This window comes from Lepisosteus platostomus, chromosome 14 (assembly GCF_059453375.1).
Source record: "Lepisosteus platostomus isolate fLepPlt1 chromosome 14, fLepPlt1.hap1, whole genome shotgun sequence".
Classification (NCBI taxonomy): Eukaryota; Metazoa; Chordata; class Actinopteri; order Semionotiformes; family Lepisosteidae; genus Lepisosteus; species Lepisosteus platostomus.
In genome coordinates, this window is record NC_142624.1 from 16,062,572 (window position 1) to 16,087,405 (window position 24,834).

The window sequence follows — 24,834 nt, forward strand, 5'->3', positions numbered from 1 at the left end:
TCCAGAAAAGCGCTATATAAGTGTAAGCAATTATTATTAATTATTATTATAATTATAATTGTCAACAGTCATATGTCACTGGTTTTCTAGATGTTTATGTATGTAAATTGCAATAATTACATTACTGGTTGAGATGATTAAGATACTGCAAAAAATAAAAAATGAATAGCATGGCTTTAAAAGAGCTTACCTGGACCTGCCAAAAATACCTCTTGGTCAGCAGGACTGAAGTTCATGTTAGACAATTAGCCAAGAAAAACACTAAGCCCTACATATAAATAAAAGGAGCTATTCACAAGCACTGTAATTCCTAGAGTGTCGAAACTAACCCAAACAATCAATGTGAACACCACACAGCACCAACAAGCAATAAAATCTATTCAAAAGCTGATTTTTACATATTAAACATGATAGAGAACCACCAGGCAGACATTTCAAGCAACTGGTGCAACTTTTATACAAACCTTCTTCTCTTTCAGGTAATACCCTATAGCAAAATTTCGATCCCCAGACTCGCGTTCAGACTGGAAGCTGCATGAAGAAGAAATCCATTAGCAATAATTGAATAAACCACTTTTGAATATTCATCGAAATCATGTGAATTATTGCACATCAAAGAGATGCCTTAATGTGTCTTAATATTGGTGACTGCAGAAATCTACTCCTGAGACTGCAAAATTCAAAAATAAAAAGGTAAAGATTCAGGAGTTAAGGTTTGGAGAAATTAAGGTGGTGCATTGTTACAGAGGAAATAAGAAAGTGATATTACTAGCCTGAAATCAGAATCCCAAACTGTCTTTCGAGTCGGTTACAACAATGCACTCACACCATCCTCTACCCTCATTACAATATTTGATATCTCAATACTTGTCTATAACATAGACTTTGGTTTAACATATGTTTATCAGTAGATCACCTTGTTGCTTGAAACTATTTAAAAACCTACTGTATTTAATTACAGCTAGACTTTAAAACACCCATTTAATATGGACATTGAATACAGTGCAATACAACACTGCAAGTGGTTGTCTATAGATTTAAATAATTCTGCTTATGTACAATAGATCATCTCTTGGGTGTACAAGCATAAACAGTATAAATACATAAAGCAGAATGGCTGTAAATGACATACACACTGCTAATGACATACTCCTTTATTCTGAAAGCTATACCAGTACTATAAATACCATTTTTAAACATGTGCTACTGATTTAAAATAATGGTGACAATTTCGGTCACCATGTTATAGACAAATACGTCTTTGTAATCAGTCCAGAGAAGACCAACTAGATGAACTCCAGGAATGTTCTACACAGACAGGCTCACAATAATAAACCTTGAACCTCTTAAAAAGAGAAGATTACAGGAGGACCTGATGCAGGGATTTAAAATCAATTGAATTCAAAATTCAAAAAGAGGCAGTGACATAGTCAATGCAGTGGACTTCTTCAGAATCAACAGTGAAGCATGAACTACAGGACACAACTATGTAGAAAATGTATTTAGACCTGAGGCTCTTCTTTGAACAAAGAATAATGGAAGTATACAACAAGCTATCCAGCCATGTAGCTGAAATCCTTAGATCAATCAAATAATAAAAACCAAACAGGCTAGATGGGCTGAATGGCTTCATCTCATTTTAAACATTCTTAATTTTCAATGTTAATAAAAAAAGTACAGTAACTGTTAACATTAGAAAACCTTCACTATTTGAAATATTAAACTAGGTCAGTTCATTTTTTTAAATAATTTAGCTGAAACAGAACTTTTTCTATGGATGTTAACAACTACTTGCAGACAAACAAAATACTTACGTGGCATTGCTGAATCCTACATATTCATTGCCAGACATTTTATTCAAAAACTGCATAACCTGCAAAGTAAAAATTGATTATGAAAAATTAGCTGCAGTATACCTTCATGTGAGAAAACAGTACACTACCAAGTAGTACTCACATAGTCAAACTTCTCTGCATTGTTCACTCCTTGCTGAAAGACAAAAAGATCAAAATAAGTGTTATTACTATAATGTACACCACTATTTACAACTAAAACTGCAAGTAAATTATGGTCACAAAAATGAAACTTTTAGGAAGGTTTAAGACTATCCAGTTAAAATCTATAAGGATACTTACATCAACAAAACATTATATATAAACATAATTTTCTCAAAAAATATAGATACAGTTTGGTTATTTTATTTAGTAAGCTTTTGGTATACACACTAAACCTGAAATGGCTAATATTTTCTATACATGCACGTCACAATACATTTTTAGTGTTTACAATGATTATGTTTTAAATTTGATGATTAATATCTTTCTTTTGAAACTGGTATCTCAAATCTTAATATAAAGATGTTGTGTTATACAGACAGTACCAATGTTTACCATATACAGAATTCAGTGCATCAGATTCAATCTTTTGGTTTTAAACAAACACAAATGAACAAGCCAGAAAAAAATTACATATGAAGTACTATTAACTGCAGGACAGCATTGTATTTCATTAAATGCAAAAAGCCAATCACATTTCCCACTGTGTTAGTGGATTTAGGATAACACACATCTGCAGGATTCCACATATCAGCAGTCATTAGTATGTTGTCTACTGACAACCTGACTTTGTGTGTAGGATGTGTAGCATGCACAGCCAGCAACCAGGCTGAAAAGGGAAAAAAATGTGTCAATCTTGACTAGTGTGTTAACCTTATATTCCCCATCTCTCCAAAGTACTGGTGCAGAACTTAATCTTGTAAATACACTACTTTGCCTTATAAAATTACAAATATTGCACATACACACATATACATATATATGGTACTGCAAAGAAGGCAATGGCATTTACTCTATACTGATGCTTGCCTTGCTGAACCAAATTAAATAGAAAATTCCTTTTAACAGAATAAATCCAGATTTGTTCAATGAGGAAAGAAATTGAAAGAAAAAAAATTACCAACGTCATTGAACTGTTGCAGTAGTCAAAATATCCCATAGATCCTAATGCTGTAAAATACGTAACAACATATAAACCACAAAAAAGCCTTTCAAAAACACATTAGACAAATCCATTTAAGGGAAGCTCCAGTCTCTACTGAATAAATTCTTCATGGGAAGACTTCATGCTCTCCATAGGTTTTAATTTAACAAAAGAAAAACTGAAAACAGAATGATACCACAAAATTACCCTGTCAAGCTTGTAATAAACTTCTTAAGGTTTTTTGCATGAATATTTTAGTGTCTAATATGATAATTACAATGCCATTTAGTAATTCAAGACACTTCTCTAAAAAGGCTAGGCCAGTAACAAACAGTTTAAACCTGTAAATCTTTAATCTGTACGAAAGGTGAGAAAAAAAAGCCATTCTGTTTTCTGACAGGATAATTCTACAGAACCTTTCTGTTAGTCTTGAACTGAGCAAACTGTTTTAAATGATCAAATGTGGTAGAGGAAGTAGTTTAAACTAATCCCAAATTCTCTGCTCGAATGTGATCGTTTCATTCATTTCTAATAATATATAGTGCCCTCCAGATTTATTCATGCAAAAGATGAAACAGGAACAAAAAACATCTCATCACAGAAAGATTTACAGAACAGATCATTTATCTTGCTTAAAAAATGTTATACTGTAATCTTAATAGCTTTGCACAGGGTTAAGCCATATTTACCATAATTAAATCCAAAACATACAAGTGTCATATCTATTCATATCCCTGTGTTAATAACTCTAATTCTTTGCAAAGCTTGCTCTGGTATGGATTATACTGACAAGACACCTGCTGTTGTAGCAGAGCAAGTTCAGACACGATGACGTCATCGCCCTCCCTGCACGTAGCAGGGACCTCAGCCCCCTTGGCTGAGACAGGTCTCCTTCAGCTCATGCGGCTGGTTCCCTGTTTGTGAGGTCTCCAACTGTCACATTTGGATTAACGTTTACCTCCCAAACTACTTGTCTCACAACCCCTAGTTGCAAAATACATTTGGAACACTGGCTGTGTTCCCACTGTACCAGTAGCCTTACAATTTTTAATAATGAACACAAGTGGAAAGTGCTAGATCCAGACCCAGAGAATTATGTTATAGCCATCCTCCAACTTGTGGAGGATGACCAAAATGATGCACGATAAGACTAAATGATACTCACTGTTTTGTATAATATCCCTTTTATAATCTGGATAAAAGAAAAGAGGCCCCCACTGCACAAGAGCAGAATGTTACTTTAGATTTTTTTAAGCAAGATACATTATCCAATCTGTTAATCTTTCTGTTAAATACTGTCTTTGTTCCTATTACATTCTGCAAGGTGACTAGATTGGGTTTTTGTATGAGAAAGGACATAGCAGGTGCAGTGTAATCCACTCCCTGTAGCACAGAATTAGTTTTAAAATAGAGTAATGCCTAACGGTTTATAAGCAGGCAAAAGGAGGCTTTCCTGATTTAAACTACTTACTTGAATGAACATCTCGTACAATGCAAGACCATTTTTATTAGCAACTTCACCTCAAAGGCTAGGCCAACCAAGGGCAAATGTAGTTTTTAATTGGTTTGGGTTGCTTTGTTTCAGATTTTAAGAGCGAGCTGCCAAACACTCAAAGTAAATTTCTATTCTTTTATGAGAAAATACCTGTATTAACTGCTCTGAACAGGCAATTACTATGACTGTCTTTGTCTCTTCCACTAATAAGAATAAACTCCATGTACACTAATTAATGTTAATTCCATTATGAAAAGTAAAAAAAAGGAAAAAATCAATTTCAGCTGAGCATCCTTCTTTATCTGTGCAGTTGAATAAGGGAAAGAATAGAAATATGAATTCATAAGGGTGGGTAACTGTAAGAAAAGAATATAAAAATAGATAAGGGGTAAGAAAAGGAAAAAAACTAAAATTCTAGGGGAGAGAAGTTATGGAAGACTAACATCTGTAAATGAATGAAGACATAATGTAGAAATAAATAACTTTATCACTGGGAGTTGTAGGAAAGTCTGAATTTAGTTCAGGGAAGATTTTGTTTTCAGATGTCTATCTGTAGAAGGAGTCTTTGAATCCCATTAAAGGACACAGAAAGTAAACAGCTTCTGTTACAACACGTGTCTGAGGTGGATGGTGCCAGTGTAGATAGGCAAGTAAGCTTCAGACAAGAAGGGTGTGCGGATCAGAATGCATGGCAGCATAAGATGATTTGCATCTATTACAAAAAGTGCCCTGACATTTATATTTGTGGATTAGGTATAAAACTAGATTATACTCATTGATGAAAAAATCTCTCCAAACTAATAGTTCTCGATTTTCTCTCTCCCAGTCAGGATTACACTGATATTTCTGTCTCTTTCACAGGGAATCCAAGGTTCTCAGTACAGAAAAATATCAGAAACCCAAATTATCCTTAAAGTAAATTCTCACCTTCCACTAGCTCTCAAAGATCAAGTGTTATTCTCTAGGTTTCTCTGTTCATTAACAGAATTCTTCCATCTACATTGAATTTCATACACCAGATTTTCATCTCTTTCTTACCTCTACCCACCTAGTCTCGCATAAACTTTCTCTTGTTCTCCTTATCCATCCCCATTTATTTTCTTGCTTTCACCCTAACTCACACATGCACTTGAAGAAAGTTACACAACGGAAACACTTCTTTTTAACTTCTCAGCATGGAATTAACTTCCACTTGATCCTTTGCAGCTCACACTATAAGGCAGCTACTCACTGTGCTTGACCTCCTCTTTTTTTACATTTCTTAGTAGGTTTTTAAAGCTGTACACAGATTTATGATTCAGCTAAGTCTTAACGCAGCACCAGTGATCATGAATACAATTATGAAAATTATAAAATTGGAAATATTATTAAATTAAAATTATAGACAGTTATAGCCCTGAGAAAAATCAAAATTGTACAATGTGCACATGTTCTAATAAAAGTGCAGCCAATTAGTTTACATTACCAATTTTGGAGTTTGTTTATGATAGACAAATTCTGCATTGCAAGTGCTGGGAAGATGATCAAAGCTGTGATCAAAGTATTAGAGCAAGAATGTTATGATTTATGTCATGATGATTTTCTGTTATTACCAATGGGTCACTCCATAGTAATAACTAAAAACAGTTGCTAACCATCTTAAATTTCATTACAAATTACCTAGGCATTTTGGACCTACTGAGTTCAGAAATTTTTATGTGAAGTGAAAGAGTAAAAGTGAGGTAAAAGCTCAACTCAGAAGCTACCATCATGTGCAGCACCTCATTCTTCAGCATCCTAATAAACAGACTGTAAATATCTAGTGCCCAAATGTAAAATTGCCATATTCCCATGGTGGGTTAGTGAAAGGCTTTATTTTATTATTTTTTATTATTTTATTTTTATTAGTATATACTATTTATTTTATATCCTGTTAGGATCTCAAATAACTGTAAGGATATCAACCTATACTAAATTTTGGGACCCATGTTTTGTTTTAAACAATTCATCTCACTGGCCCTTAACCAGTTATTTTTACAGGTATGGTCAAAATAAGTCAAATGTTTTTTAATCATCCATAGATATTTTTGGATAAATGCTGAAAAAACATGAATGAAGAAAACATGTATCTGAGGACTTCGGATTTCTAGCAGATTTTTACATTATATTTGTGGCGCATTTGAGAATTGTTTATAGCCTATTCCATAAAGTGACCACACAGTCAAAAATTCTATATTGATATTATTTTGAACTGCTAGATTTAAAGAAAACAGTGGAAGGGTGTACCTTCTGTGGCACTGGCTTTGAGCTGAGAGGTTATGAATTTGCTTGTGTAACAAATTTGTCTGTTATAATAACGCATTTGAAAGAACCAAATCCTTAGTTGGGTCTTAAAAACTACAGATCTATAGAAAACATACAAACAAGACTGATCAAAAAATGGTTAACTCCTCAAGCACTTCATTTTGGTAACGATAATCTTAAACACTTCAGATGGGCCAAGTAACACTTCAAATAATAAAAAAAAATAATTTCTGAAATCAGTGAGCATGGGAAGGCCTAATTTAATTATTCTAGCACAATTTGAAAACATGTCAGGCATGGAATGACTCATCTTTTACTTCAAAGGGATGAAAGTATTTTATCAGGTATTTGTTATAACTCACATTTTACAGACAGTACAAGTATAACATTTAGTATAAAGTATGTTTCTGTGTATTACAGCTTCACTTTGACAAACTACATGTGGTGGTACTATATAATGACAAAGCAAGTAAAAAGAGAATAATTTTATCTTGAACAGACCAGTACACTGCATAGAGAGGTCTCTTCAGGATTTTTCATTGTAGTACCTATATTAAGCATTGAATTTAAATCCCAAACATTTTTTCTGAAACATGATATACAAGCACAGTAAGCAGTTTAACAACACAGAAAAAGAAAAATATATTAGACATTTCATTCCCTTTAAAAACATAAGGTCTATTAAAACTTTTGAAATTTAATATTTTGTAAATTTTAGCACTCAAGTTTTGTGTGACTAGGTACTATAAAAACAGAAACATTAACATGAACAATAGTTTCTGGTCTCACACTTGCAGCCTTATAAAGCGCTACTGTCTGATGAACTAAGTGCACCCATTAGCTAACAACCCCAGATTAATCTTAGTTAAGCAGTATAAAAACTAAAACAAAAAATCCACACACATCCTAGCAGGCTGATTTAATGGACTCTGGATAAAATACAGCTCAATGGGCCAAGGTTGAGATACTACCACTTTATATAATGTTGCACAGTCCTGCATTCACCAAACAATCTGGATTTTTTTACTGGATTATATAAAGCCTTAATTAGCCAATGGATTTACCATTTAACTAAATTATACTGTATACTATTTTATTATGGAAATATCATTTTCTAAAAATCTTTCTCAAAACGAAATTCCATATGATGTTTCAACTAACACATTCAAAACATCTAGTGTATTTCAAAATTGCTGCAAGGAAATACTGCAATTATAAAGCTTGTCAGACACATTCAGATAATACCTTAGCTTTAGCTGGAAACATTTCCAAGTTAGCATTACACACAAAGGAGTATGATTCTATGAAAACAAATATTAGATAGCACTTTCAATTGAAGGAAAAAAATGATTTACCTTTATCAGAGAGGTAACCACAATTGCTCCAGCATTCACCATAGGATTGTGGGGTTTATCTGTAAAATACATGTCAGAATTAATCAAAGTCAGAAATGATTTAATGAAAACAGTATATTATTTAAGATAGCCTTTATAAATTATTTTCACAATAGTTCACCACTAACAAAATGTTTATTTGAGCTATTAAAATAAATAGTTAAATTATCAGTTTAAATTTAAATCAATTTCAATTCACTGGTTTTCGTAACTATATGCAATGTACTACTAAAAATGGTTATGTACTTTTGATCTTACTGAGGTGTAGAAGTCTATAAAATTATTGTTGGTGACAATCCTACTGGGAATCTCAAAGCACTGACAGTTGCCATTATATACTGTATTTAAATAAACAAAAATAACAAAAAAACATACTTATTCTTATCCAATGTAACATTCAGTAGAAATTAATACAATATAAAGAACTAACAAATGTAATTGCAAGCAATCTATTAATAAATTGCTTGCAATTAAATCTGTTAGTACTTTATATTGTATTAATTACACAAATTATGCAAATTTACAAATATTGTCAAAAGCATAAGAACGTAAGAAGGGTTACAAATGAGAGGTCAGAAATGGCTTGTTTGGTAGCAGTTTATTGATCCAAGGATCTCCTCAGGACATTTGGTGAGGAAAGCCAATATTTTGGATTCAACCACATTTTAGTCAAAAGAAAAATAACTTGTCACTGTGAAATACACATATTACACATATCTGTAATGTTGGATGGATTGTACCACGTGGAAATACAGTATGAAGGCATGATCAGCAATGATTACAAGGTCCTAAAAATCTTATGCCATGCATTACATACCGGATGAGTTATGTGTGAAGTGTAGAAGTTACTAAGCAACAGCAATGTAGAATTTCACATACAAAGAAAATCAGGGGGGCTACTTCTATCCAAAAGTTTGTTATACAACCACATAAACCTTAAATCTGATGCTTAAAAAACAGATTACAGCTTTAACAGTTTTTCCAGCTGTTTGTTATTTCACATTACAATGCAGTTAAATATCAGCCTTGAAGCTTTTACCAAAAAGCTACTCAACCATTGTACTTCCTTCTACCATCCCTAAAATACAATTAGCAAGAATACTGCAAGTATCAGTTTGTATCTATGAAATATCGATCTGAAGTCATGTTCACTGCCTATAATGTGCCATTTGTTTTGAAGCCTTATACAAACAAATATTAGGCAACAAAATACTGTTACAATATTCTTATGATATGAGTTTTGAAAATGGCATTAAGAGGGAATCATTGGCTCTCTCTCTTTAGAAATAATGAATATTATGTGTTACAATACTTCCGCTCTCCTAATATTCTTTAAAAAAACTCCATGCCAGCAGGTTCACAGAAGTCATTAGACAATAAGGTCACAGGATAAAATCAGATTACTGCAATAGTAATCTGCAGAGTACAGGCAAAATGGGTTTCCCATACTATTAAAAATACAGTATCTGTTTTTCCTAGACAAGTGAGGGGAAACATATTTTATTTAGCAGTCCATCAATATTTTGATTTGCACATCTCCATGGAAACTTGAGATTGCTAATGTAACCCAATGTAGCCATTATTGATACTTAAAGATAGCTAATTTCTACCTAGACACATCTGGAGTTCCTGGTTCATTAGTGAGTATTTGACATCATGATTGTTGTAAAATATGATGAACAAACATTCATTTGAACCTTGTGACAGTCAATGGGTTTGCAATCATTATTTTTTTATTAGAATACCATGGCAAAAGACTCCTGTAAAGAACATTTCACCTCTCAGTGTTTCATCACAGATCACAGACAAACCCATGACATTTAAAATGCACTTCTAGACTGATAATCAGTCTTGTCAACCAGCACTAGTGACAAGTGAAGTCTATCAATTCTGCTGCTTGGTGTATATGCAAGTCTGCATTTAAATTACTTTCTTTCACGAACAATGGCAAAATTCTATAATCTTCAAAATTCTTTAATTGTTCCTGTAAAATCATAGCCCCAAGATCATGTCTAAGCTTTAGTTTTAATAAATATTTTATTTTCTTTAAATTTATAAGGTACTACATTTTAAAAAATACAATATTGAATGTAATGCAGAAAAACAGACACCAACCAGGGAAACTTTGCTTGCATTTCAGATTCTAACCATCAATTACCTGCATTTTAAAATAACCACTGTTTGACATAGTGGTATTTAATTTTTAAACAGAAGTTGAGCTCACCTTGCAAAAAGCCTAAACTAAATCAACATACCGCAGTGCAAACGATTCAACTCAAATACAAAGGTGAAAAAATTCATAAAAAGCAGTTAAAAACAAGATTTAGTAAAGAAATTCAATTGTTTCTGTTTATTTCAAATATATGCACAATAATTCTCAGCAGTACTTTCTTCTCTGCTTCCATACCAGAAGATAATATAAAAAAAGAATGTCAATGGTTCCATCTAGAATATTGCAGTCTTTGGTTTCTAATTTGACCTTTATGATTTGAAGAAAAAATAACCAAACTAGAAGTAAATGAGCTTACCATCTTCATTCAGGAACAGTTTGTTAAATCGTAATCCACTGGGCTCTTTTCCAACATATCTGTGTACATACTCTGTACCAAGATCATGCACAGCTATTGCATACTTCAATGGCTTCACACAGGACTGCAGACAAAATGGTACTTTGGTATCTCCAACAGAATGCCTAGAGTTAAAATGAACAAAAGCTGAAACAAAACAATACAAAAGGGCTGTGTAACAATAAAAACAAATGTGCTAGTCGTAAGACATTACTCAACCTTAAAACTTCTGGCCTTGTCTCGGAAAAATGGCACAGAAGAAAGAAGTTTGAATCAGGGATTTAATAGTTTAATTTGGTTGTCCATACTAGCGAAAAAATAACATGAGCCATGTCAAAATGACCAAAATTTATAATTCGATCATTCTGTTATACACTCATATCCCACTATCCGAACCTAATTCATTCCTGAAAAGTCACCCCGTTCCAAAGACAAGTTTACTCAAAAAACCACCCTAAACATATAGCACCATACTGACCATTATTAGCAATATTAGTGTACACCACTGTTCTACTTAAATAAGCCAACTATAGCTTTAAAATAATTATTGATATCACATTTACATTTTAAATTATTTCGTAATAGATCGTTATACAAGTGATCGTCTAGAACGATGTGCATACTGTTGTTGAATATTACACTAAAGAATCTTTTTCTCTTCCATAAGACCCCATAATGAACGGCAACTACAAAACGAACACAAAAATAACACTTTGAAAATGTGAGCACAAGCTGTGATTGTAAACAAAGGACTGCTGCCCCACAGCATCCTTTATCACAATGCCTTGCGCACGTGCTGGAACAAAAAGCTGTTTGGCACTGCATTCAAATGTTAACAGAAGGTTCTCGACCAAAATTGGTCACTTTCAAACTTCAAAGTTCGGATTAGTGAAATTTAATTCTCTAATGAATTACAAGATACAAATTCTTCATGTTCAGATTAGAACAAATTCGTATACTTAACATTCTTATATTGGGATATGAATGTACAGCAAACAAAAATCGCCACCTTGCTTATGTTGTATACCCAACATACTGTCCCTGATTCCCACCTTTCAAACAACAATACGTCATCATTACGTTACATATTTGTCTTTGTTTCATATCTGTCCTCTAACCTCAACTAAACAGAACTAACAAACTTTACAACTAAACAAATATGCATCTTGGCTATAACTAGATATTATAATTTTGGAAAAAAGTCAAATGTTTTCTCACCACTGCTCTGGTCACTGCACCACTTTCTCTTAAACTTCTAGAGAATAGCTTGATCTTATTTCTTCACCTTTTACCTATCCATCAAGATCTACTAAAACTGTTTATTATCTTCTTGATACTCTGGATGACAATGAATTACACATTACAGGATTTAAAAGATTACTTGCCCAGTAGGTTTTCATATTTTTGGACCTCTCTGTGCAAGGAAGGCACTACTCTGTCTTCCCATCTAGGGTTTGTTAGCCCTTTTTAAATATAAAATGAGTCCTCTATCCAATATTGTATTTCTTCATGGAATAAAGATCTAGATAAGCCAGCTGGTAGCCCTGATTGGAATGTGCTTAGGAGTATATAAGATCCTTGGTAAAACATCTAGATAATCGTCTCATCCATTTTAAACTCACACGCAGAACCTACAGTCATGTGAAAAAGAAAGTACACCCTCTTTCAATTATATGGTTCATATATCAGGACATAATAAAAAATCATCTGGTCTTTACCAGGTCCTAAAATTAGCTCAACCTAACCTTAGGTGACAAACAACACATAACAGATTCCACTATGTCATTATTTAACAAAAAATAAGCCAACATGCAGAAGCCATGTGTGAAAAACTAAGTACACCTCATGATTCGGTAAACCACCTTTAGCAGCAAGAACTTGAAGTAAACGTTTTCTGTATGAGTTTATCAGTCTCTCATTGTTTTGGAGGAATTTTGTGCCCATTCTTCTTCACAACACTGCTTCAGTGCATTGATGTTTGAGGGCATTCGTTAATGTAAAGCTCTCTTAAAGCCGCCACAGCATCTCAATAGGGCTGAGGTCTGGACTTTGACTTGGCGATTCCAACACCTTGATTCTTTTCTTTTTCAGCTATTCAGTTGTAGATTTGCTGATTAAATTTAAATCAATTTCAATTCACTGTTTTTTGTAGCTATTTGCAATGTACCACTAAATATGGTTATGTACTTTTGATCTTACGGAGGTGTAGAAGTCTATAAAATTATTGTTGGTGACAATCCTACTGGGAAATTCAAAGCATTGACAGGTGCCATTATATACTGTATTTAAAGAAACAAAAATAACAAAAAAACATACTTAGTATTCTTATCCAATGTAATGTAATGTCCAAGACACTTTTAGCCAATGCCTGGCTGGACTTTCTCCCCTTAAACAGTTTGTTATATCTCTGCAGCAGAACATAGCAGGAGCCTGGTTCAGGTCTTAAATTGAAGCTAACCCCCTTGGCTTTGAGTGTAAACAGTCGAATTTCTTGTATTTCTTAATGAGCCCACTCAGCAGACGAACATATAAAATAAATACCAAAAAACAGCAGGCAGAAATTTTGTTTTGGTCTTTTCCAGGCCTGTCAGGTAGCTGGAAATGATTTGAAAACCTTGTTGTGGGTGTCTACTGGCTTGGATAAAAATCAGGGACAAATTGATCAATTTGAAAAAATTCTACATAATGTTTTGTGAAGACTGGACCTGGAATGAAATTTCTCGCATATTGAGACACTGCTAGAGAGTCTTTTTCAGCTGTTAGGCATTGGAAAAAAAACCTCAGAGATGCCTTTTGGTGTGAAAAAAAGGAGCACTGATAAGAAACTGATTGATTACCTTCTGAGTCAATGATTGACAGCTAGAAGGCAGGCAGAATGCAGCCTGAGGCTTCTAGAGGAAGTCCCACCACAAGGGCTCTGAATGGCTGAAAATGCAATGAATGACAGCATTTTATACAAATCAGATCGCCTTATTTCTGGTGGTCCTGCATCAAATAGCTATTCCAAAGTCAATAACGTTCAGTTTCCTCCAGGTCTGGAGGTGGGTTAGTCTAGCCTTTTGTGGATATATATCGTGCTTCAGAAGGTAAAAACATGGGATATATATATTTTTTGATTTTGCTGTCTTGTTTTGCTGGCTTACTGATTACCTTATCGATGCATTTTGGAAGTTTGGAAGTGCATCAGCAGATAAAAAGTGACTTGTTCGTTCAAAAAAAACATTTTCTTTAAAGCTCCGGTTGTTCTTTTTCGATTGATAACATGTTTTTGTGGTTTTGTTGGTAAAAAACTATTAAATATGACGCAGGAATCAAATGTAAATATTGATTTACACCATGGACGCTTGCGACTATGCCAAGCACGGGACACGTTTGATTAAATGAATGTTTTTTTTTTTCGGTTCTGAAAACGGTTTTGTGAAGTTCTAGTTGAACCTTTTTCAATTGATAAAAAGGTTTTCTGTAAAGGTTCTGTGGTTTTGGTGATGTAAAACGATGAAGTGAGATGCTCCTTTTAAGTCAAGTTTCTTAGACAGTAGCTGCATGCGGCCACGTTTGCACTAAAAGGTTAACACACACCTGAATGCTCCAGATCACCAAACCGCCAAAAGTTCTGATGATTAACTAATCAAGTGCATTTGATTAGCAGCACCTGGCTGCTAATTACTTTCTTAATTCCAATGGAAGCAGCTAGGGTGTACTTAATTTTTACCACATGGCTTCTGCATTTTGGCTTACTTTTTGTTGAATAAATACATAGTGAAATATGTTATTTGTTGTCTGTTATCTGAGGCTAGATTTGTCTAATTATAGAAGCTGGTGAGGACCAGATTGTTTTTTATGCCATGATATGTAAAACCATTGAAAGAGGGTGTAGTTTGTCACATGACTATATGTAAAATCTCACACATTTGAGGAAAGGAACTACTGCACAAAGGGTTTAACTTGACTCATTAACATGCCTGACCCATTCTGTGGGTAGGCTTCACTGAAAGAGCAGGACTGGGTGGATTCTTGTTTGTCTTGTTTGTTCCTATATAAAGAAGTATAATTAAAATACATTGTAGAAGTGCTAGACATATATCAGCCGAGAGAGAGGTGTTTTTATAAAAATATACTAAAAATTATAATTTATTAAATTATAATTACAAAATTAATCAAAATAGCAATCACCTGTTTTTCTACTATCATTTTCTTTGTTCTCTGTTCCTTTTTTAATATATGAAATTGCATTCTATTCTATTAATCAGTACAAACATTGAACAAAAAATGTTCAAAATTAAATTTTGACATGGAATGACTCCATACAGATGCAGCCATTCAAAGTGTGCGGTACAGACACGTACCGCAGGTAAGATGACACAGGGTACCGCGGTGCGTGATTGGTTGACCGACAGGGGCACTCGTGGTCCATTGGTCTGTCGTAGAAAGACTTACTGTAAACGTCTTTACTGTGCCCGTTGTAGATATTGAATTTTACCACTGAAGGGAAATCTTAGTAGCTGAGCATAAAAAGAATAGGAGCATACTGTAATGCGTGTGAAGGCCATAAACGATATTAATTTTGGAACGTAAACATACAGTATATAGCTGGTCTTGGTACTTTAAAGAAAAAAATACACACCAGTATTCCATTTCTCCCTAAACATTGTAAGCTTCGAAGTCTTTAACTAACGTGATACCGGAGTCAACAAGCATACTTTTAGAATTTGATTAAAAGGGAATATAATATGGAATCGCGTATCTCAAGAATTTAATAACGGTATGATTATATCCGTGTTCTGCGGCAGGGCTGTGTAGGGCTGTTTCGCCTCCCTATTCATGCGAGCTGTCTTGTAGCCTACTGGTCTAGGTGCGTGACTACCAACTGGCAGGTTGTGTGTTCGAATCCAGCTGGTGCTGGACCTTTCAGTTTTATTTATTTATTTTTTAATCGCGTAACATAAACATATTACCGTATGCAAACTGTACTGTATACAATATGTATATGTATATTTAATGTCTTAACTGTGTCCGTTTAAGTATTGAATATTCATATCTAAGTTTACCACTGAAGGGAAATCTTAACATAAACATACAGTATATGGCTGGTCTCGGTACTTTAAAGAAAAAAATACACACCAGTATTCCATTTCTCCCTAAACATTGTAAGCTTCGAATGAAACCACTAAATAAAGACATAAATATAGAAATCTTAAGATTTGTTTTATTTAATGTTGGTAGCAGGATGAACTGTCAGAGTGTATATTTTGTCGCAAAGTTGCTGCAAGATGTTAAGAGTGAAAAAGGTATTTAGAAATGAGTTATTTCAAGATGAAAAAGAAAACATACACGAAACATGGTTTCATTACGACCAGAATCGGTCTTGAGATATTTTTAACTTGATTTACAGTATTTGAGAGGTATGTCTTAACACCGATACTACAGTGCTTAAGTACTGCTCACGTATATGTTTCTAGGTTTATATTATGCATTTCATACGGTCAAATTACTTTTGAGCAACTAATAAGAAGCGCGAAACGGTATGCGTTTTAGTTTCGTTTTGTGCTGGGACCCGTGGATTGATTAGAGATATCAAGTACATACAAGTCATTTTTTAAATGTTGTAGTTCGTCTTGAAAAAATGTTACGAGTACATCATCTATCAACAATTACACAGGTTCTGTTTCCATATTGCGGATTTTGGTTAGGTATTATCAAATCCAGTGGTGCTGTGTTTTAGTTTACGGAGTCCCATGTCACATGGTCTGTGATTGAAACCTGTAAAACCGGTTTAATTCGTCACAGCCAGCACTCTTCAGGTGTGAGGGTCTTCTGCTCAGAATGAAACGCTAAAATGTTTGTGTATATTCTAATGGTAGTGGGGGCAGGGTGTGTGGGAACAGGTTTGGTTGAAATTGCATTGGAGATCTATGTTCTTCACACCTGAAACATTTTCTCTGAAAGCATTTTCTTTGCAGTTTAACCGATCTTGTTACAGCATGTTACAGTTTACTATTATTAACCATATTAATTTTAAGTGCTTAATGTAAAATCTTGTAAAAATATATTTTCATTGTTCAAATATACATTAAGTCTGACTATCATATAATAAGTTAAATACAAAACTAAAGAAAAAATAGGGTTAAATATAATTCAAAATATTTTGCTAACAATGTTAACTGTTTATGAATAATAAAATGTATTAACTAAGGAGTAGGATGGCACAGTTGTTAGTATGTTTTTTGTTTTGTTTCTTTTTCATAAATACAACAGTAGTACCTGATGTCTCAGTGGCTTTCAAAATTAAATTATGCATGCAAACCTGTGAACTAGAAAGATAACTAAGATATCCATCCATTATATTCCATAATATCCATGAAATATATGGCGCTGAAATACAGTATGTGTGACGCATAAAAGACACCAAGGGATCAGGTGAGCTCCCATCACAAAAAAAAAAACTGCGAACCTGCACTACAGCGACCATAGTACAGTATGGAGACCAAGGCCTTTTACGGGAAGAGACGGGGTGCTTCTGCCGCCCAGCTTCCAAAGAGCGAAGGGTAAGCAAATACAGCAGACTTCATCTGAAATACGCGATTACAGCGTATATTACAAGGTATTATTGCCGTTTTGAATTTTAAATTAAATTATAATTATTTCTTCGTAGCCTGTTCTTCAAGAAAACACCGCACGGGCGAAACGATCTACCACCAGGACAGTAAAAAAGAAAGCGGTAAGACGGAAAAAAAGAAAAGTTTATTTTGACTTCTGTTCCGCGACTGATGAATACTACTGTGTGACTTTATTTCTTACATGAATTATGTTATTTTGCCACAGGCCATGGGTCTCTGCTCTTGGCCACTGGCCAGGGTGCCAACCTGTAGAAGCAGCACCTGTATGGAGACATTTCGGCAGCAGCGGGAGCAGTACAATGCATTACTGGGGAGGATTGGGAGGCTACAGACACTCCTGAAAATGCAGAGGAAGGAGACAGTATGTTCCAGCAGTCAAACAGTTGAGCAGCTGTCTCCCGAAAAGTGCCTCTCCCCGCCGGGCAGGTTGCAATGCCTGGCGAAAGCTCTGCCCCCTGCAGAGCACACACCGCCTCAGGACACTCCATCCCGGCCTATCAGTTCACCACCGCGCAGGAATCTGTTGATGCTGTCCCCGCCGCCTATCTCCCCCCAGGAAGCACAGCGGAATTCACAGATGCCAGTGGGACGAATAATTCTCCCAGATGTCCAACTGCTACCCATCACCCAGGAGATGGAGGGGGGGTTGTACTTGCAGTGCATCGGCATAGACGGGAAAGCAAGAGCCGACCGCTACGCCACCCTCGTGTTTCGAAATCTTGTGACTTTTGAAATTTACTGGGGGTGGACCACGTCTGTAAATTTCGATGGGTCCAGAGGCAAAAGTGCCTTGCCTTGCCTTGCAATCTCCGGGAAACCATTAGTACGATGGTGAATCGGAGATTCTCAACCCTTGCTGCGTACGACTGGAAAATAATTCGTGATCGGATCAACGAAATGCTTCGTAGGAGGAGGCGGTCTTTTCCTCTTGTCTAACAGTCTGTCCACAAACAAAACATTCCTGTTAGACAAGAGGAATTGAAAAAAAACAATTTTGTCAATGAAAACCGGTGTGTGTGTCTCTCCCTGCTGGATGTCCCTCTCACAAACTGCTGAATGAATAAAATAATTTTATTGAAAACGAGTTTGCGAATGTCTGGTCTTTAAATTCTTGAGATACGCGATTCCATATCATAGTCCCTTTTAATCAAATTCTAAAAGTATGCTTGTTGACTCCGGTATCGCGTTAGTTAAAGACTTCGATGCTTAAAATGTTTAGGGAGAAATGGAATACTGGTGTGTATGTTTTCTTTAAAGTACCGAGACCAGCCATATACTGTATGTTTAAGTTCCAAAATTAATATCGTTTATGGGCTTCACACGCGTTGCAGTATGCTCAGGCACTAAGTAAAAGGAGATGCTTCGTATTGCTTGACTAATTTTAAAAACTAAGTTATAAATGCAGACGCTCCCTCGGTGCGCTGCTCTGGTGCGTCGGCTCCTACACAGTGCCTGTCTGCCGTAAGCGTTACAATATACATACCCAACACTGCTTGTACCCATCTGTCATGCAAATAAAACACCTTGAATTGAATTGAATTGAGGGGAGAAGGGGGGAATACTAAAGCCAATACTGGCTCAATGGGCTTTGACGTGCTAATGCGTTGGTTTAACAGTCCGGGTGTGGCAGGCTTCCAATGTCAACTCGACTCGATTGGAAGACAATGAACGTATTTTAGCCCTAAATGAATTAATAGAAAACATGGTTTACATAAAATACATTTTTCCAAGAAAGTTTATAATAATACGATCTATAGTTGAAATCTGAGCCTACTTTAAAAATAAAGGAAAAGCATTTTCAGAGAGCAATCACGCTGTGTTTATGTAGAAAAAGTGATTAGGTTTATGAGCAATCTAATTACATATTCGCTTAAAACGCTACATAAAATAAAGTTTATTTAGAGATGAATGATCAGTGTCGCAGTTTAAATAATGTGAGTCAGGAAACTAACACAGCGCCACCGGATTAAATAACGCAATAAAAACGCTATAAAATAATGTGACACAGTACAGCACAGTACAATAATACTGACCATGACTTTAGGAGCATAAATTACCTTACACTCAATTTAAACACAAGCTGTCTTTCTGTATGAACCTCTAAGCTGGTTCATACAGAAAATGTAGAAATGCATTAGCCTGATTATGATTAAAAAAACACATAATTAAACACGCGTTTGCGATTTAAATCAGAACACGATTTAAATCAATATAAATGTGTATATTGTAACGCATACTGTCCAGCCTCCATTTCTCTATAAAAATTTACTGTTGCACACACACACACACAATAGAAGCAGGAACCGCTGTCAGAAGGGAAGATATGTTCAAAATATCGCAAATATCGTTCATGTTGCGATATTTTGAAATATAAAAGTCAATTGATTGTCCATAATATCGCTTACCTATTTTTTCGAAGAAATGTTTGTTAAAATAAAAGTCCAGCACCAGCTGGATTCGAACACACAACCTGCCAGTTGGTAGTCACGCACCTAGACCAGTAGGCTACAAGACAGCTCGCATGATCAGGCAGGCGAAACAGCCCTACACAGCCCTGTCGCAGTACACGGATATAATCATACCGTTATTAAATTCTTTAGATACGCGATTCCATATTATATTCCCTTTTAATCAAATTCTAAAAGTATGCTTGTTGACTCTGGTATCACGTTAGTTAAAGACTTCGAAGCTTACAATGTTTAGGGAGAAATGGAATACTGGTGTGTATTTTTCCTTGTGATATTTTAAGCTCTAGTTGAATGATATGCGTCGCATTTTAAATCATTTTCGTAGCTAGAAATTATGAAACGTCCTGTTAAAAGCAAGGAAGTTTTTATGCCCGTTGAAGTAAAACAAAATGCCTGACAAAGTATGGCTTGGACAGATTCCAAGTGCTTGTACAAATGTGCTAAAGAAATTATACTTTGAGTGTACAGCTTGTCCAAAGTCATCCATTATTAATACTATTAGTAATATCTTCAGTAAAGGCTTTGATGCATAAATATTTCTGATAAAGGTAGGTTGTGTACTTTTGTCCAACTGAGCAATCTTGCTTTCATAAAATATACCAACATTTTAATGACTGATGATTAACATGCTGTAATACACAGTTCAAAATTAAAGGCTCAAATGCTGTACATGAGAGGTTAAGCTCCCCCTGGCAGTTTTACAAGGCGACGCCGGATAGTTAGTCACGTGACACACGTGAACTGCGTGATACCGCGACACGCCCACCGGGGTATGCCGCGAAATACCTCACCCATTTTGAATGGCTGCATCTGTAGCATAGTATTTTTTTTTTTCTAAGATAAGTTCAATTTCCTCAAGGACAGGAGGTTCAAGGTTTCTTTATTCTGATATTTGTAGAAAAATGCTTTAAATCTCAATTTTTATATTAATTTTATTTTTGATTAATTAAATGCATCCAGATGAAGCTGCACTGCTATAATCTTAAAAATGAAGAACCTAACAGACTAAATAAAAAAACATAATGCAAAATACATGTCCTGTTTTGATTAGTAACAATGGAATAGTAGAGTAGGGGTTGTCAAAACAAGTTATCTTATTGTATTTCTTGAATGCAATACGATCATCTTATTCCTGAAATATATAAAAAGGATGAGAAGGTTGCATTTCAAGGCAGCAATGTTTGAACATCAATGGAATTACTTAGAATATTACTGAACATGTAGCCTTTTACCAACTCTCACATTCTCTGGGTGCCTCTTATTCATGGATGTGTAAATGATATTTCCCTTACCATGGTACTTTCCCAACAAAAGTTAAATGCGTAACTAATGAGTCTTAAAAGATTACATGTTCCATTGAAATTGGGTTTGCCAAGTCAATACTTATTAAATATCAACAAAAATGATTTAAGCAATTTATGACGCATTTCCTGGACTTGTCAAATCTGTCCCCATTTTCATCAGAAGGCAATGCTTTCTTTTAGAAGTTAAAAGCATTTGATAGTAGCAAACAGGCATTCATTATTTCAGAAAACAGTAATTTCAGTAAACGGAAAAGCAAAATCTGTATCTTATGAATCGTTTATTAAACGAGAAGATAAATCTGGTTTTAAAAAGACATTCTGTGAATGTGAATTATGAAATCAAAGGACAGCGATCGTAGCAATTAGAAATGCCAATTTTTTTCCCCACTAATGGACTAGCCCACACTACAGTTACATTTCCCAGTTAGATTTCAGTTTTAGTTTATCATTCACCACCATCCTAGATACCTCTGTCCATCCACTGTGCACAGTGAAACTGCCCACAAGTCTGGGCTGAACTTGGCAAGCTGTGGAATATAATCAGCAACCTGCCAAATACAAAAGGCACTTTATTAGAATTTTCTTCTTTGTCATAAATAGTACTCACACAACAAAAAACGTACTCTGTTCATAAAACAGGAATCAGTCCAGATGAAGTAGAATTTTTTAAAAGCGCTACAAAAATCAGACAACAGACAATTTCACAGAGATACAAGCATTAAAGTTACTTTTTTTAATTAACATACTAGCATCAAAATTATTATCAGTAATACCCATCTGCTAGATTATTATTTATTGACCTCGGGAAAAAGGGCATGATGACAGAGCTACTGAGAAGCATGTAATACTTAGTCTTAACATGAAAAAAGGTTTATAAAATTATATTCCAATACATGAGACTACAAATTTGTTCAGGAGACCTTTTGTACTGATTGTATTATAAGTAGCTTTAAATGGCCAATGAGCAGAGAATTGGAAAGCATTTTAACTCCTCCAAATTTAGCAACTTACTGAGCCAATTAAGTCGTGCTAAGCTCACCTAGACCACAAACCAGAGGACACAGCAAATATCTTGAGTTTCAGACCACTGTACTAATAAAATGGACATATGCTGCGTACTGATGTATATCAAATTTTTTCTATTAAAGAAGCATGATTAAAAACATAACTACTATCAGCATGTCTGTAAAGTAGATGTAATTAATGTAATTAATTATCCTATGTTATTTCATTGTCCATGCATAAAAATGTAACATGGAAAAAGGTCAATATCTAAGCAAGTTTTTTTGTTCTTATGATTTACATTTCTTTGGAATAACAGAGACTTGTAAAAAAACATTACTTTTTTTTAAAAGTAAAATATTTTAATTAAAAATTATTTGTAATTGTTATGGAGCATCTCCACTAGATTTTTCTATAAACTTTTCCCCTCAGTCCTCCAGGATGGGCTAAAGTGTAGTGAGTGAATTAACTAATAATACAGTATCACTTTCATGTTAGTTGAGGTCATGTAAGCCTCTGCCCTCCTTGTTACCAAAGAGCTTAAATGTGTTCTACAGTCTCTCAGGGTTAACAAATTGTCAAAAATTGTCAGCCACTGCTCAGTGTTTGGCCTTACCTGCCCACCAGAAAGCTTTTTGGCACTCTCGTACAGCTCATCAATGTGAGAGGTGAAAGACATAAAATCAGGAACAACAAATTTCTTCCTGAAGGCTTGGGTTAGCAGTACAATGTTGCTCTGAACACACCTAAAAAAGATTGAATATTCTTAGTAAGAAAAATAAGAATATAGGCAGCTATATCTTACACTAAAAAAGAAAAGTTTGGTTACACTACCAATGTCATTAGAAAGCAGGGGTACCAGGTCCAGTTTAAGATTTACATTCCAAATATGACCTTGGTTGCTTAACTTAACCTTACCTGTTGTCTATTGTTAATCCCCTAATATCTCATAGACAACTACTGCTTTTACATATTTGTACTATTGTAAAAGATGCTTTGCATAATTTTATTACTTTTAATGCCAATCTTTTCCTCTTGACAGTTCTAATATGTCTATTAAGCTGCACATGATCTTTTACTATACTTACATATTGGACGATTTTATGCAGTCAATGTTTCTTAATTTCTCCATTAAGCCCTTTTTTTATTTGAGCCTCATTGTCTTGATTATTTTTTGTCAGTTAACAATATTGTGTTTTTGAGCTAAGATGATCCATCTTTTGTTGGCTCTGAATCATTCTTTTGCAATTTTACTTATTGTAAGCTCTGCCTCATTCCTTTTTAGGCTGCATTTTTTAAATAATAAACCCTTCTTTTAACACATACATTAGATATTGAGAGTATACAGTCATCCAGGACTGTTGTTTAACCTTTAAAAGTTTCAACTTTATCCAAGAGACAAGGATTTTCCCTCTTACTTTTTGAAAAGATGCTTATCTAGCATCACCCCATCTGAGGTGGACTGGAGGGTGACTTTCAGCATGTCCATGCACTCCTTCAGCCTAGGATCTCCCGTTCGCAGTCCTGTGGCTTTTAAAGCCTAAAAGAATATCAAATACAAAAAGAGAGATTCAGGAGCATGTACAGAGCATTTTTTGTCACTTTTCCATCTACACTCACAAACATTAGCATTATTTGCAGAAAACATATTCACTACTACATCTTACTTAATGTTTTAAATCTTAGAATTAATACATTAATAATATTCTTGCAAATGTTTACTTAATTTTCTGAACCCTGTGTTATTCTTACAAGAATTATATAGGTATACAAGACAAGATATTTCTGATGCAATTTAAAATTACTGAACTGGAAACCAAGTTGCCTATTACAGGGTATGCTTAACAAGTAATTTTTTACTACATTGGATACTACCCTCTTTATGAAAGCATTAAGTTCATTGCTTAGACAATAAGCCAAGTTTCATATACATAAAGCTAGAAAACGTTAATGGCAACCTAGCTACTGGTAGTAATCTACCAGATTATTAACTCTACTTACAGTGATAAATTTGTGAACTGGAATTTTCTCTTGTCCTTCAGCAATTGTGTAGAACAACAGATCCTCGAGACTGGGCAATATGCCCGCTTTTCTTCTCCTAGAAAATAAGAACATTCACATTGATTTCAATACTGGCCATGAGAAAAGTTCGAAATGCAAGATATCACAGCAAGGGATATATGGCAACTAACGACATTTTCAGCACACAGTATTAAGTTAACTATTATTGCAACTTATAAGTTTGATAAATACATTCAAAACTGTTTTTAAAAGCCAAACTCTAAATTGTTCCCAAAACATGTTAAATGGAATCTGTTTTGAAACAAAATCTGAAACAATTATAAATACCCTTTGTAACAAGAGCAGAAGATGGAAAATTAATTTTATGATCAGCTAATTGCATTGTTTTCACAGAATGTCTGATTTCCAAATACACAAAAGTCTCACCTTTACAAGATAAACAAATGAAGTCTGCAATTATCCACTGTGAGAACTGAGAAGCCAATCATCTCTCGACAGTGGCCAGGGATTTCACACAATATCCCTGAAATGCCCCTGAGAAACACTATTTTAACAGGTTTTAATGTATTCCAAAACCAACCAAAGAGCGTTAGTGGTTGCAGAAACTGTTCATATTCAATCTCTTTTCACCAGCATTCATTAGCTCTAATCCTGGTGAGCCTCTTGAAGGAAGGCCAAGATTAGTGTTAAATGCTGTGCAAGA

General features: G+C 34.7%; 1 protein-coding gene across 3 annotated transcripts in view; it reads right to left on the minus strand.

Annotated features, from left to right (window-relative positions):
• The window catches only part of glsb (glutaminase b), a 99,750-nt gene that overhangs the window by 44,725 nt on the left and 30,191 nt on the right, over positions 1-24,834 (minus strand). For all 3 annotated transcript variants that reach the window (XM_088607222.1, XM_088607224.1, XM_088607225.1), the window contains exons 2-10: positions 24,111-24,207; positions 23,528-23,649; positions 22,726-22,855; positions 21,576-21,655; positions 10,680-10,843; positions 8,113-8,171; positions 1,957-1,989; positions 1,815-1,873; positions 465-531 (exon numbers count right to left, since the gene is read on the minus strand). In XM_088607222.1, the coding sequence (XP_088463348.1) occupies positions 465-531; positions 1,815-1,873; positions 1,957-1,989; positions 8,113-8,171; positions 10,680-10,843; positions 21,576-21,655; positions 22,726-22,855; positions 23,528-23,649; positions 24,111-24,207 (811 nt within the window). The remainder of the gene's footprint in view (positions 1-464; positions 532-1,814; positions 1,874-1,956; positions 1,990-8,112; positions 8,172-10,679; positions 10,844-21,575; positions 21,656-22,725; positions 22,856-23,527; positions 23,650-24,110; positions 24,208-24,834) is intronic.